Source organism: Balaenoptera physalus (assembly GCF_965194825.1).
Source record: "Balaenoptera physalus genome assembly, chromosome: 15".
NCBI lineage: Eukaryota > Metazoa > Chordata > Mammalia > Artiodactyla > Balaenopteridae > Balaenoptera > Balaenoptera physalus.
Window position 1 is genome coordinate 86,931,565 of NC_138894.1, and position 14,767 is coordinate 86,946,331.

A 14,767-nucleotide genomic window follows, 5' to 3' on the forward strand; every position below is an offset into this window, starting at 1 on the left:
GAGAAGGTTGAATTAATCAGAGTTAATCGTTCAGCAAGAGTTTATTGAATGTCGTCTATAGGAAGGACTTGTGGAAGGAGAGGTACTGTACAGGATTATGGAAGCCAAGCATTCTTTTTGGGGCAGAGTGGTATAGTGGAAATAGGTTAATTTGACATTATCACTACCTAGCTATGTTTTTTCTTTCTTGCTTGTTAATGTTCTGAGAATTAAATATACAGATATATGTAAACTGCTCAGTAAACTGTAATGCTCTACGAATTGAAGATGGTTGTCTTTCTTTTATTTTTATTTTCAGTATTTCTTGGTGATTATTTGATTCTTTTGGGACAGTTTGGTGCTGATATATTTCATAAAGAAGTCTGATGTTTTTGTACTGAATAAAAAAGTATGTAGTAATGCAGTTTTATATAAAATGATTATAAGGATTATTGCTAGATTCTATACTAGAGGCTTTTGCTTTAGAATATATGGAAAAGAAAGATATAATACTCACAGACTTACTGTTGCCTTTCCATTTTAGGTTGACTGTGCATTGTCACTTATTCGACTTGGAATGGAGCGGAATATTCCTGGTTTGCTGGTTCTCTGTGATAATTTGGTTACTCTGGAAGCATTGGTTTATGAAGCAGGGTGTGATTTAACCCTAACCTTGAAAGAACTCCAGCAGATGAAAGACATTGAAAAACTAAGATTACTGATGAGTAGTGTAGGTTTTATTTTAAAACTTTCTTTTTAACTATTCTATATGTACTTTGATTAATATGTGTCTCAAAGCCAAAGATGTAGTGTCCTTCAAACCAGAGAACTTAGTCAATAAAGGAAGGTTTCTTGACTTAAAAAAAATAAATCAAGTTTTATGAATAAATTACTGAAGGCATCCAAAACCACTTTGGCTGGTTTTGTACCTTCTTTGCCCTGCATTCATACTTACCTGTACATGACTTTCTTCCCCCCTTCTAGCGAGGCATATTTAAATTAGCTGTCATTCTCGTAATCATGTTTCTAATCCTTCACTTTGTTAAAATTCCCAACTACTTGTATATTCAGATGATTGGCTGGGTGGTTGTATGAAGAAAACATCTTGGCTTCAGGGTTTGTATGTGTAGGAGAATTTGCCCGGCCATTCTTAGATTTTTTGGGGGGTCACTCGGGGGAGAAAGTACAGTCTCCAAAGTTAGGAACCAATTTCTACTGGCCCACTTTTCCTCTCTTTCTCATGCCTCTCACCATCTTTTTCCTCGTATCAATCCCCCTTTTCTCTTTCCCTCTGTCCCCACCTTCCTTTTCTCTTACTAATTTCTTTTCCCTATGATCCACCAGTGAAAATTGAGTTGTGTTGCATGCAAGATGCCTCTTAAGAGATTCAGGTGTTTTACCTCCTGGGATAAAGAAGAGAAGGGATTGTATAATTTCAGGGATAAGGAGTAAGATTATGTGTGTCATTTGGAGTTTCGTGAAGGTGGATGTGAAGGGGTAAAACAAACAGAAGAAGAGGAAAAGGGTGGAAGAGAATCTGGGATTTCTCAAGTGGCTCCTTTCTAGAGCTTCTTTGTGCGTATCTCTCTCTGTCCTTTTCTCTTTCACACTCTCTGTCGGCCTATTCCCCACCCCCCCACCCCCCCGACTCTTTTTACACATACACATACACACACTTTGGGGATAGAATCTCTCTTTGCTCTGGAAGACCTCAGGACTGAGCAGCTGCAGCAGTGTGTTTGTCTTCCAGAGCTGGGCTTAGGCTGTCGAGGCCCCCAGGGTGGTCGTGGTGCTAAAGAGATGGGCCACACACAGCGCTCTTGCTGCTGTTGGCTCTACCAGCCCCAGGCAGAAGGTGCTTCTCCTGCTGCCTCTCAGTCTCCTTGTGAGGCGTGAATTGGAAAGTTTTAGAAAGTGTGGGGCTTTCATTGTTTCACATGAGTCTGATTATCCTTGAGCTTTAACTTGTCTGTTATTATCAGGTATTTAATTTAACGTGTGTTTGTTTTGGTGAATTACATTTTCAGTGTTCTGAGGACAATTATGTGACAAGTGCCTACCAATGGATGGTCCCCTTTCTTCATCGTTGTGAGAAACAGTCTCCTGGTGTGGCTAATGAGCTATTAAAGGAATATTTAGTAACTTTAGCTAAAGGAGACTTAAAATTTCCCCTGAAGATATTTCAGCATTCCAAGCCTGATGTAAGTAGAAACTTTAACATCTTAAAAAATCTCTGTACTTTTTCCCCTACAGAATTAGGTTTTATTTACAAATTTTTTAACACTAGGCTTTGCAAGTAATTTCTCTTTAAACAGAAGAAGTGGTTATCATTTTATTCTTTAAAAATGTTTTAGCAGTTTAGTCCAAAAACTTTTTGGAAGTTTTTAAGATTGTTTACCTTGATTGATTTACTCCAAAGTTTGTTGACTCTTTACTACATTGTGGAAACTGGCAATACCAAAAAGACTAATAATTGAAAGGTATTGAATTCTTACTATAGGCAGGCACTTGACAAGTGTTAACTCATTTAATCCTTGTAACAATCCTATGATGTAGATATTTTGATTATATTACTATTACAGGAAAAGAAAATCGTGATACAGAGTGGTTAGGCAATTGCCCGGGGTCACAGTAAGGAGTGGAACCTTGGGTTCAAACATAGGTTTTCTAGTTTCCCAGCTGTGTTCTTAACCATTATGCTTTAATGTAACACCAATAGAAGAAGAAGAAAAGACTTCTACCCTTGAGGACCTTCAAAATATTTATTAAAATTTTTAGGATCCCATAAGGAGATCTTATAATTATTCTTAATAACTTTTATATTTGCTGAAGACTGACCTATCTATCTATCTATCATCTATCTTTTTTATAGAAATCAAATAGTTGTTCAGATTTACTGGTGATAAATCATTTTGTTAAGTGCGGGTTCCTTTTGAAATGTAAATAACCTCTTAATTTAACCATAAATCAAATATACGGTTTCAAGAGATAGTGGCTCCCTTTCCATTGGAGGGGACTCAAGCAGTATGGTGTAGTCACTCGAGGCACTGACTTTGTAGTGAGAGTTAAAGCATTAGGTTGGGATTCAAGCAGAGCATTGAAGGCCCCTTCTAATCCTAAATTCTAATTGAAAGTACTCCTTGTACTAGCTTTTGTTAGCAATTTGATGTCCTCTGAGGTATATGGTCGTAGACCATTATAATCAAGATGAAAAGGAAAGCATTGCTTAGTTAATCTCACACATTTTTTTGTTTCTGGAAGGGCTGTCTGTCAGAAATATCTCTGTTCATTGGCTATTTAAAGTTTTCCATCTTCTCATAAGCAGTTTCCATTTAGTATTCTGATTTTAAATTTGGGGTGGTTTACTATGAGCCGAGGGTGGGTTGCTTATGACAGCAGAATGCTATGTGAGAAGCCGGATGGGTTGAATATGAATGTTTTATGAGGAAGAAAGAAGTGACTTTAAATTCTTTCCAACAATCTTGTTTGCGATCCTTCTTCCTTACAGAGTCTTGTAAATCCTTTGTATATAGTCAGCTTTTTGTTGTTTTTACTTGGCCATTTAGCATGTGCCTTATGAATAAAATATATAGCCATTTGCCTTTCTTGAAATATGTCAAAATCAAAGCAGAGAATAATGGTGTTGCTGGGCTCTTCCTTTCCAATCCACCCTCTCTATTTCTGTCGATGTTATCTTTCCACAACACAAATTTGATCATGTCATGATCTACAGAAAATCTCTGGTGGCCTACCATTGCCCGCAGGGTAAATGTTGGGCTCTCTTAAGTGGCGTGGAAGGTTCTTTGCGGTCTGCTTCTAGTCTACCTCTTCAGCCTCATTTCCCTTCATGAATGCACTGGTTTACCCACACTAACTTTTCACCTCTTCACACTGTCAGGTTCTTTCATGCCTTTTTGTGTTCTGTGAGCCTATTTCCTTTGCTTGTGATAATCGGGCCCCTTTCCTTCATTTAACAGATACCTGCCTACCCTTCAGGATCCTGCTGTCCAAGACTCCCTCTGCTGTGAAACCTCCGGGGACTTATCTGTGCTAGGGTGGGCCTTGTAGCTGCCTCTAGAATAACGCATATCTCACTGTGCTGTCATTGCTTGTTCAAGTTTGTCTCTCCCTCTCTTTGTTTCCTGGGTCTGTCCTCTGTGTCTCCGGTGTCTCTGTACTGCCAGGGACTAGCCCAGTGCCGTGTAGAGAGCAAGTGCTCAGTGCATTTTGGCAGGGCAAATGAAGGCATGAATGATTAACTCTGGGTTTCATTATGATGCTTTAGATCACTTGATTACATTTATTTGCTGTGCTAGGATTGTCCGTGGAGCATTGTTTTTATTTTATTTTCCTTGACTGTTCGCAAAAAGAATTTACCTTGGATCTGCCATGAATCATGCACAAGGTATTTTTAGTGCTATAAAAGGAGCCGTGATTTCTGTATCCAACAGCTTAGGTTAAGGTATGCTGCATTAACAAATGACCCTGCAATCTAAGTAGTTGACAACAGCAAACGTTCATTTCTCACAAGTGTCATGTGGGCTGTAGTTGGGCTTCTGCTGTGTTCCATGTCTTGTTCATTCCAGGACTCAGGCTGCTGAAAGAACAGTTCCCTTTTCTGACTTGTGGCGCAGGAAAAAGAACAAAGCAGAACCACACAGTGGCTCTTAAAGCTTAGCTCCCAGTACCTCAAATTACTCCCTCTCACATTTCACAGGCTGAAGGCTCTGTGGCCACACCTGGTGTTAATGGGGCAGGGAAGAACAATCCTCTACTAGAAAGGGGGGAGCGAATAATGGGAACAATAAGACAAATTCAGATTTGTCTTTTCAGCTATCTCATGTGTTTCAAACTCTTCCTCTCTTTTATAACATCCTGATTTTAAGGACTCATTTCTGATTTTAAGCCATTACTCTTTGCTTGAATCCCTCTTTGGGAAGTGAAACTTGTGACGTAACTTGGGCAAGTCTGGATAGAGATGACTTGGGAATAAAATATTCTACCTTCTCGTATCATTTTCTGTCTTTTATACTTTTTTTTTTTTAATGCATTTGTGCATCAGAACTATATGGATTAAAAAGAAAACAATTTTCTAGGCCCAACCCAGATATAATAGATTAGAATTTGGGGGAATATGGAATATGCCACTCTTGTTTTTGCTGTTCCCACCATTCTCGTATGGTGAAGGTCACTTTAATCTGATCCGGTATTGAGCTGTTTCAGGTTTCAAAAAGACTGTCCTATTTCCAGTTCTCCCGTATTCCTAGGGTATGATCCTTTGGGGGTCCAAATTAGAAGTATTGGATACTTACTAGGCCCTTCTGCTTGTAGATACCAGACTGTATTCCAGTAATGGGGACAAATGGGAAAGTCTCCTTAACACTGTAAACTCTCTGCTGCAATTTCCTGTTGGCCTACTTTGGGCCCACACTCCTTAGGAAATTGAAAAGTGCCTCCAGGACTGTGCTGTTCAGTACGGTAGCCACTAGCCATGTGTGGTTATATAAATTAAAATATAAAATTGAAAACTGTTACCCAGTCTCACTAGTTTTCTATGCTATTCCCAGTATTTTACAATTACAAACAGTGCTACAACGAGTAACCTGTTTATATTTATTTTGTACTATTGGCATATCTTCAGGGTATATTCCTGCAAGGGGATTCCAGGTTCTGAAGGGAGGTTTGTGTTGCTATTACCACATTTCTCTCCAGACGGGTTGTTCCAATTTACATTTCCACCAGCACTGTGTGAGCATGGCTATTTCTCCACAACTCTGCAGACATAATTTGTTGTCATATTTAAAACATTTTGCCACCGTGATAGGTGAAAAATTACATTTCAGTGTTGTTTTAATTTGTACTTCTCTAAATATGAGTGAATTTGAACATTTTCTTATACGCTTGAGAGGCATTGTCGTTTTTGTGAATTGTCCATTCCTGCCTTTTCCCCATTTTTCACTTTGATTTTTGTTTCTTTGTGCCTTAACTTTTAGAAATTCATATATATTAGTGTAATTAGTCCTTTTTCTGTGGTTTCTATTGTGAATGTTTCACCCAGTGGGTAGGTTGTCTCTTGACTTTGTTTATGGTGTATTATGCCATGCAAAATCTTTTACAGTTTATTTTTTGTGTAATCAAACTGAGCAATTTTTTTTTTAAATTGCTTCTGTATTTGGAGGCATGGTGAGAAAGCCTTTTCCTATTACAAGGTTAAAGAAGAAATCACTCATGTTTTCTTCTAGTACTTGTATGGCTTTATTTTTATGTTTAGACCCTTAATCTATTTGGAGTGTTCTTTTGCAGGGTGTGAGATACGGATCTATTTTATGTTTTCCCTAATGCTACCTAGTTGTTGCAGCACCATTTATTAAAAAGTTTATCTGTACCTGAGTGATTTGAGATGCCACCTTTGTCATCTACAAAATTTCCATTTGTTTTGAGTCTAATTCTAGAGTTTCTCTATTGTTTTATTGGTCTGTTTGTCCATATACTAAGTACCACACTGTTTTAATTATAGAGGTTTTGTAGTGTGTTTTTAAAGTCTGGTATGGGTAGTATTCCTTTGTAGTGTTTTCTTCCCCCCAGTTTTTTAAAAGTTATTCTTGTGTATATTTTTTTCTATCTGAACTTTAGTATAATGTTCAGTCACCCTATTCAAGAATAGGGGACATCATTCTATTTGTTCATATCTTTCTTAGTGTCTTTCAGGAATGTTTAAAATTTTTCCTTATATAGGTTTTGCACATTTCTTGTTAAATCTATTCCTAACCACTTAATTTTCTGTTTACATTACAAATTGAGTTTTATTTACCCTCATTTTCTCTAACTTTATTGTTTGTGTGTATGAAAGTTATTGATTTTTGTATGATAATTTTCAGTGATTCTTTCACTGTTTCACTGATTTCTTTTGTTGCTTGTTTCTCTGGGGTTTCCCAAGTATTCTATCTTAACATCTGTTGTTCTTTTTCTAGTTGTCTACTAGTGCATAATTTTAAGACCTTTTAAAAGAAATTATGACTTTGTTACATTTTACCTTGCTATGCAATATGGCAGATAATTTGCTGCCCCTGGTGGGGAAGATTTATTGATTTCTTGGAAAGTCCTAAATGGGCTCCCTCCTATTAGCTTGAGGTGGGACAAATGCTGGTTTAATAGTGACCACTGAGATATTAGTACAGGAATAATGAGAATAAAAGGAAGTGTGTCTTACTATATGAAGTTGGACATCTGTAGAGAGTCTAATAGGACAACAGTGAAAAGTATCTTAATGTGAGCATTATGATTCACGTACACAGTAGATTGTATTAAGAAGGATATGCTGAGTGGCATAGGAAGAGAACAGAAAGGTGCCATAGGAGTACAGAGAGGAGAAAGAATTCATGTAGAGAGTAGTATGAGGATTTATTCATTGGACCAGCATTTATCAAGTATAAGCAAGAGACTCTGGAAATCTGGGGAAGTCCAATTGAAGTCAGCCAAATGGACATAAAACTGGATTATTTGGGAGGTTTTAGAGACTAAGGTTTTAAGAAGTTCCTTGAGAAGACATTCCAGGTAGGAGTAGAATAAGACAAGGGGACGTAATCAGACTAATGCCATGTTTAGATAAAGGCAAGTTACTTAACCTGAGTGAATTAAAACTTTGAGCAGAGAGGTAGCGGTTCATAGGACTGGAAAAGTGGGTGGACACCAGGCCATGAAGGAGCCTGAGTGGAAGGCAAAAAGTTTACTCTTTACCTTTCATATTGAAGGTCTACTAAAGGGTTTTGAACATACCTGATCAAATAGGGACTCTAGAACATTTAACTTTCAAGCGACACTTCAGCATCTCAGGGAGGGAAAGACAGGAAGCAGGAAGATGGAGGGAAACATCAAGGGCTATGGCTTCTGTTTCAGCCGGTTTCCCATGTTGTTCCCTGACTGAAACTGGTTTCCGTTTTTTCATCTTCCTCAGATGCTTCCTGACCATATTTTTTATTACCATATTTTTTTATTGTTTATTGCCATATTTTTCCTCAGACTCTTCCGTTCTTCCGTACGTGAAGCTCTTCTGCAGGATCGTGAGAACTAACACTTAGCTTAGGCTCTGGAGCCACTTGCCTGCTTTCAGATCCTGGCTTGACCGTGACCAGCTCTGTGCCTTGAGCAAGTTGTTCATCCCCTCAGTGCCTCGATTTTCCCTTTATGTAAAATAGAAATGATACTAGCACTAACCTTACAGGATTGTTTTGAGGATTTGTGAATTAATGCACTTAAAGTGCTTAGAAACAGTACCTGGCACACAATAAGAAAATGGGAAAAGCTAGCTATTTTCGTTAATTTTTTTTGTTTAACATCTTTATTGGAGTATAATTGCTTTACAATGGTGTGTTAGTTTCTGCTTTACTGACACTCTTGTACCCTGCTTGTCCCTATTTCACGTTTGTCACTTTGCAACCTTGGATAACTAACTCTTTGTCAAATGTTGATGTCAAATTAATGATATATTTCTTAATACCTTGAAGAAATCCTTTAACCCAAGTACTTTAGAAAACTTTACTTCCCTGATAACCTTATTAAGGTTTCCTCTTTCCATCCATTTCTTCTTCTCATCCATTGATGTGGTTTTTCTACTGAGAAAATGCCTTTGTTTGGCAGCTTCTCTTCATCACTTTCCTCTCTGTTTTGTGAGTTTCTACTAAAATGTTGAAAAGTAGTAGATGGTTATTATGGAAATCGTCTTAAGCTTATTTTGTTGTTGTAAAGGGCTCTAAGAAAATAGTTTCAAACTTCCATTTTGGTTTCGTGGTGGTAATAACATAAGCATTCTACATGTATTAATTTATTTAATCCTCACAACAATGCTATTAAGAAGATGTTAATATTCCAGTTTTATAGATGAGAAAAACAAGGCACAAATCTGTTATTTTTATATCCCAGAAAATACTTTAAGAATGGGTCTCTGTGGTTTACAATGGGAAAGTGACCCCCAATAGCCATTTTTCTGCATCAGAAATATGGAGTGTATTTTGGGATATGAATATTACCACATTACAATGCAACTTCTTTCGAATAGAATGTCAATACTGTTGTGTTAAATGACTAATACATAATGCATACTGAAAAATAGTAGGTTTGAACATCTCTGAATGTTAGTTAAGGAATTTTATATATTTTTGTGATTGAAACACATAAAATTTGGTTTTAGGGTTAGAAATGTTGTTTTTAATGAATTGCCTTTTTAGTTCACTGTGTTTCTTCTATCTACTTTATCTTGAATGGGTCATGAATTGAAGAATCTGTTTTCAGCAGATGCAAAGCTTATGGGTACAAATTTTCTTTTCTTGCTGATTCTGTAATTAAAATGCAATTTCATTTAGAATAATTAAAGACCCCAAAAGTCTGTAAGCTAAAGGAAAAACCAAGATTTGTTTCTGCAGCTGATTAATTGCACTATTTAATATTCTATTGACAGTGGTACTGGGATATGGCAAAATGGAATGTAAATCTATTGACATTTAGCACAACATGTTTTATTTCTCTAGTTGCAGCAAAAAATTATTCCTGATCAGGACCAACTGATGGCAGTAGCACTAGAATGCATCTATAGCTGTGAACGAAATGACCAGCTCGCTCTTTGCTATGACGTATTAGAATGTCTGCCACAAAGAGGATATGGGTAAGAACCCACAGTGTGCCTTTGTTATGGTTGTGTCTTTTTACTCTAACAGTTAAAATGAAGATGTTGCTTCTCTGAATGTTCATTATAGAGAATTTTGGGAATATAAAGAAGAAAATGAGATCATGTGCAAACCTGTTGCTTCGAGATAGACACTTGTTTTTCTAACAGTATATAGGACGTCACTATAATTTTGTTAACCTTGATAATTATCCATTAAAAAGCAAGCAAGAATATCACTACCACCACAACAAAAAGTACTCTCTTAAGTGGATAGACGGTGATATCTCTTTGTTTAAAATTGTGTTTCTAATTAAGCTTTTTCCTTATTTATGGGCTAGTTGTATTTTTTCTATGAATTTTTTGTTCTTGGCCCTTGCCCAGAGTAAAACTTCTAAGTAATAATGTACGGATATACATACCTCATTTAGTGGTATGCAAATCAGATTTATATTTTCTCTTTGGAAGTCACATAACAATCATTCCTTTAATCACTCTTTTAACACATAGTACATATTATAAATTTCATATCTGGAGAAGTTAATAACAGCACATGGAAAAGCACTGAATGAAAAATCGGTGGGCCTGTTTCTAAGCCTTTGTGACTACAGCTGAATCATGTAGCTTCTCTGGTCATCAGTTTCCTCATTTGCAAAATCAGGTGTTTAGGCAAGAAGTCTTCCTCATGCTTTGTTTTCTTCTTCTCCTCTCTCTTTCTTCTTTTCTCTCTCTCTTTTCCTTCCAAGGAAATTTTTATTTTTTTTTGTGAAATGAATGATAGAAGTCACTTGATTTTGCAAGCCAATGTGAAATAATTGTTTCACGTAGTCATTAATAGAATTGAAATCAGGTGAAAAATTGATGGGGAAGGGATATTTGCATGGTACCAAAGTATTACCTTTAGCAAATTTTTTTTTTTTTTTGTAATTTCAAAGGGGAAATTTACCTTTATAAAGTCTAAGTCTGACTGCCGTCACCATTGATCAAGTTATCAAATATGGCATCACTTACAATCAGGCAGCCTAGCCATATGTGCCCCCTGGTGAGAAGCAGTATGAAGTAAAATTACTTACCCTGAATCTAATCAATCCTTTAAGCCAAACTTCTAGTTTACAGTCAATGTAGGGAATAAGAGAACAAGTTAAATAACACCATGAAGAAAAAAACCAGATAAATACAGACTGTGAGATATTCTACAGCTCATATTGTCTTTTCACTTTGAAAAGTCAGTGACATGGAGAAAAACAAATTGGTGGGGATGAGGAGGTGCTATTCTAAAATCGTGACGTCCAAGAGAACATGATCCCCTTCTAATTTTTAACCATAAAATAAATAATGTATGTACTAGTTAAAATCAGGGTACGGGAAGACTTGTAATTGATACAAAACTACTGGTTGCTTTCCTTCCCCATCCTTTGATACCTGTCTTCTAAAAGTAAACACTCATTGTAGATCATGATTTTCTTCTTGACTTTGCCTGCCTCCTTTAAAATATTATGCTCACGTTGCTATTTATTGATTTTACAATTTTAGATGATTATTGACTTCCTTTCATTGACGCCTACCCTTCCCCCATACCTACTTCTCTTAACCATTTTTTCAGTGTAGTCAAAGTGGTATTTCTATCATTATGATTATGTATATACTGTTTACACAGAGCTAGGTATGATTATATTTCCTTTTTATGCAAACTTTTTGCTTTTCGTGGATTGAATAATTTCCTTTTTTGTCATTGTTTTTTGTTTCCATTTACCTCCCTCACTCTTCTGACAGAAGTGTAAAATTCCTTTTCAAGGTCAAAAATATCTAGTAATCTCTCCTTTCTCTTTTCACTCTATGTCTCTCTCTCTCCCTCTTACTTTTGAAACATCTTTCTTAGAATTGTCTTTTCTCTTCCTTTGATATGAATTGTTCTCTACTCTGCTGTACAGCGTTCATCCTTGGACTTTTGTTTGCGTCTCTCTTGTGTTGCATACTGTATTTCTGGGATTATTATCTTTCCCTTTCTTATTCCCTCATTTTGATGGAACATAATCTTGAATAGCTTCCTGTCAAATGTTGCATGGAGGCATTTTTATTTTAAGACTATCACATGTCAAAAAAAATCATAATTGCATCCTTACACTTGATGGAAGGCTTGGCTGTGTATGGAATTCTAGGTTTCTGATCCTTTTCCTTGTGAGTTTCGAAGGCATCACTCTTGTCTTCTCCTTTCAGTGTTGTTGAGAAGTCCAAAGCCATTATATGGCTTTTTCCTCCCCTTTTTGGAATACTTCAGTACCTTCCCTTCATTTCTAATGTTCTGAAATATCATAAGGATGTGTTTTATTCTGAGTCTAAATTTATCATTGTTCATTTAAATCGTGTATTTCAACCTGGAAACTCATGTCCTTCAAACTGTTCGGAAATTTTCTTATATTTTTTTCCTGTTAAGTTTCCTTGATAAGTTTATTTGCATGTCCTTCTTTTTTCTCTTTTTTTGCACATTTTAAATTTATTTACTGCCCTTTTTGTTCTTTTCCCCATGTTTTGGTCTTTTGTTAAGTGATCTGGGAGATTTCTATAGTTTTATCTTCTAATCCGTATTTTGAATTTAAAATCTATTTTGGCTTTCTTATTTAAATTCCAAGAACTTTTTCTCATTCACTTTCAAACAAAATAATATCCTGCTCTTGTTTCACAGATGCATAAATTCACTTCTACACCCTGCATTACCCTTACCCCACCGTGATCTCTGATTTTTCATATTCTGTTTGTTTGCATCTCTGTTTTTACTGTGAGGACCTTTCCTCCATGTCTAGTGATTCTTGGCCGTTAATTTATATCTAAGACACTAAAAGTTGATTGGATGCCTGTTGGCAAGCTGAAGGCTTTTCATTATAGGAGTCCTTGGGAAATTGCCTTATATGTGAGCAGCTAGACTGTCAATCTTGCTTCAGTTTTGATTTTGGAGGGGGGTAAGGTAATCTTAGATTCTGTGTATTATGTTACAGAAATGTTGGGTGGTTTGTAGATCCTGATTATTCATCTCTTCTCATTAAGAGTCTAAGTCCTGACCCCCAAGAAAGAAAGCAGTTAGCCTTGTTACTGGTAAAGCTAAATGGAGACTGTACTACTGGTTAATACTTCCCTTCCTCAGTCCAGGTTTAGGGAATCTTCATGTAGGAAGAGTTATAATCACAGCATCTATTTATTACCCAAACCTGTACAGATAGGACCACAAGCTCCCTCCCATCCTTAGTGAAGAGCAGCAAGTGTGCCTCTGGGAACCGTGGGCCTTCAGTAGGCAACAAAGGGCTGGTAACATGGATTGTATTAACAGTTTTTTAGCAAACTGTCATTACTCATCATTTAAAAACCTCAGCCCAGTGGATGTCGGAGTATCAGTAGTCAAGGTGCTCTTCCCAGAGGGTGACAAGAGATGCAGAATCCTCTTCTTAACAAGCACCTCAGAGAGCAGAAGTGGTGGGGAGTTTCTTCCTTAAATGGTCTAGGTGGGTAATTTGATGGTCCCTCTGCCCACTTGATGCCCCTTGGTTGTCCTTGAATCATCTCGGTAAAATCATTGACTTCCAACTGACATGTGCAATTTTTAAAAATAAATATATTAGACTTAGTTCTTCAGTAAGATCAAATAAGCATAAATATCAATTAGAGCTTATCTATTAACTTTTAAATAGTAATTTGCCTACCATGAGGAGATAGTCATGATATCAATTGAATGATATTAAAAGAACATTTTTTATGTAGACATTATAATGAGAGGATGAGTATATTTGTTTTCAAAGAATGTGTAGGTTAAGAAATGCCTCTTGTGTATGCGTGGCTGAAAGCTTTTTTTGGCTTCAGATTAATGGTTTCTGATCTAACAGATTTTTTTTTGATAAACATAAAAAATAGCATGGTACTCTTTTGTTGTTCCATTTCTTTCTTAATGATTGTATTTCATAATTATAATTTTCTAAATAATTTGCAATTATAAATTAGCCTAGTATTAAAATATAGGCCTTCAAAATACTTACTCTGGTTCTCTTTGCTCCTTGTGCCAGCGTTGTCAATTCACGTTCTCCCAGTGATCAGTTGTTTATTTTTAGTGGTTAAATGGTTGTTATTTACCAAATGGTTAACTGTGTATTTTTTCACTATTTAGGAAATTAAATTTTTGTACATCTTACCTAGGCAGCACATTTCATCTAGCTGAAAAAAATCTTTAGTCATTATGTTTGTGAATGTCAGTTCACAAAGGAAGAACACTATATTCTGAAAATCAGTGACAAATGTTTATTGTAGAGTTATAAAATGATAATTTAAAAAATATTGTTTCTGAATGAGTATGTTAATTGAAGTTATCTCCGATGAATGATCTTTTTTTTTTCTTTTTGAAGGACTTTAAGTGGAATATACCCTAATTTATCACTCTAGTCCAAGGCCTGAAACTTGGTTTAAAAAGATAGTATAATCTTTGTAAATTGCATGAAATAATTACCACATAGATTTAGACCAGGACAGATTGATAGTTTTAAAAATAGTGAGTGAGACTTTTGTGTTTAATTAGGTCATTTTTAATTTTCCAAGTCCAGATAAAGATTTTTGTTTAGCTTTCTTATTAAATCCTAAGATCTTGCTGGAATTCAGTTGAATCATTGGTTGGAAGGCACCTGAGAGTGTCAGGTACAGTGGTTCTCAGTTGAGAGTCGTCCCTCCAAGGTTGGGACACAGTGTTGCAGAGGGTGGCAGAGGGCTTTTGTAGCAGTTGCTTAACTTTTCTACCAAATCCCTTGCACTCGTACGTGTGTTGTGCCGTGATAAATCTACCCTATCAGCCGCGTTTTTATTAGTTTATGATCTTTTTCACGGTAATGTTTCTCCTAGTCCCCCGTCTACTTTTTTCCTGAGAAAGGAAAAAGGAAAAGTGCTTCTTATCTCCACTCCCGGTAGGAATTATCTGTATGATGGCTATGTACTTCTCTTTCGTTTTAAAATATTGCAGTGGAGGCAGAGTGAATGATGACGTGGGAGAAGTCCCCTGAGTATATAGAATCCTAATGGAAAAGTCCTAGGGGAGTCACAGGTGGAATAGATAGGACTAGGAGAAAGCCAGCGTGCAGGGCCATGGTTCCTAATCTGTTT

The 14,767-nt window shown here is 36.4% G+C and overlaps 1 protein-coding gene across 2 annotated transcripts in view; it reads left to right on the forward strand.

Annotated features, from left to right (window-relative positions):
• NBAS (NBAS subunit of NRZ tethering complex) overlaps nt 1–14,767 on the forward strand; it is a 333,954-nt gene that overhangs the window by 139,002 nt on the left and 180,185 nt on the right. For both annotated transcript variants that reach the window (XM_082426421.1, XM_082426422.1), the window contains 3 exons: nt 524–709; nt 2,007–2,180; nt 9,504–9,637. In XM_082426421.1, coding sequence (XP_082282547.1) covers nt 524–709; nt 2,007–2,180; nt 9,504–9,637 — 494 coding nt within the window. The remainder of the gene's footprint in view (nt 1–523; nt 710–2,006; nt 2,181–9,503; nt 9,638–14,767) is intronic.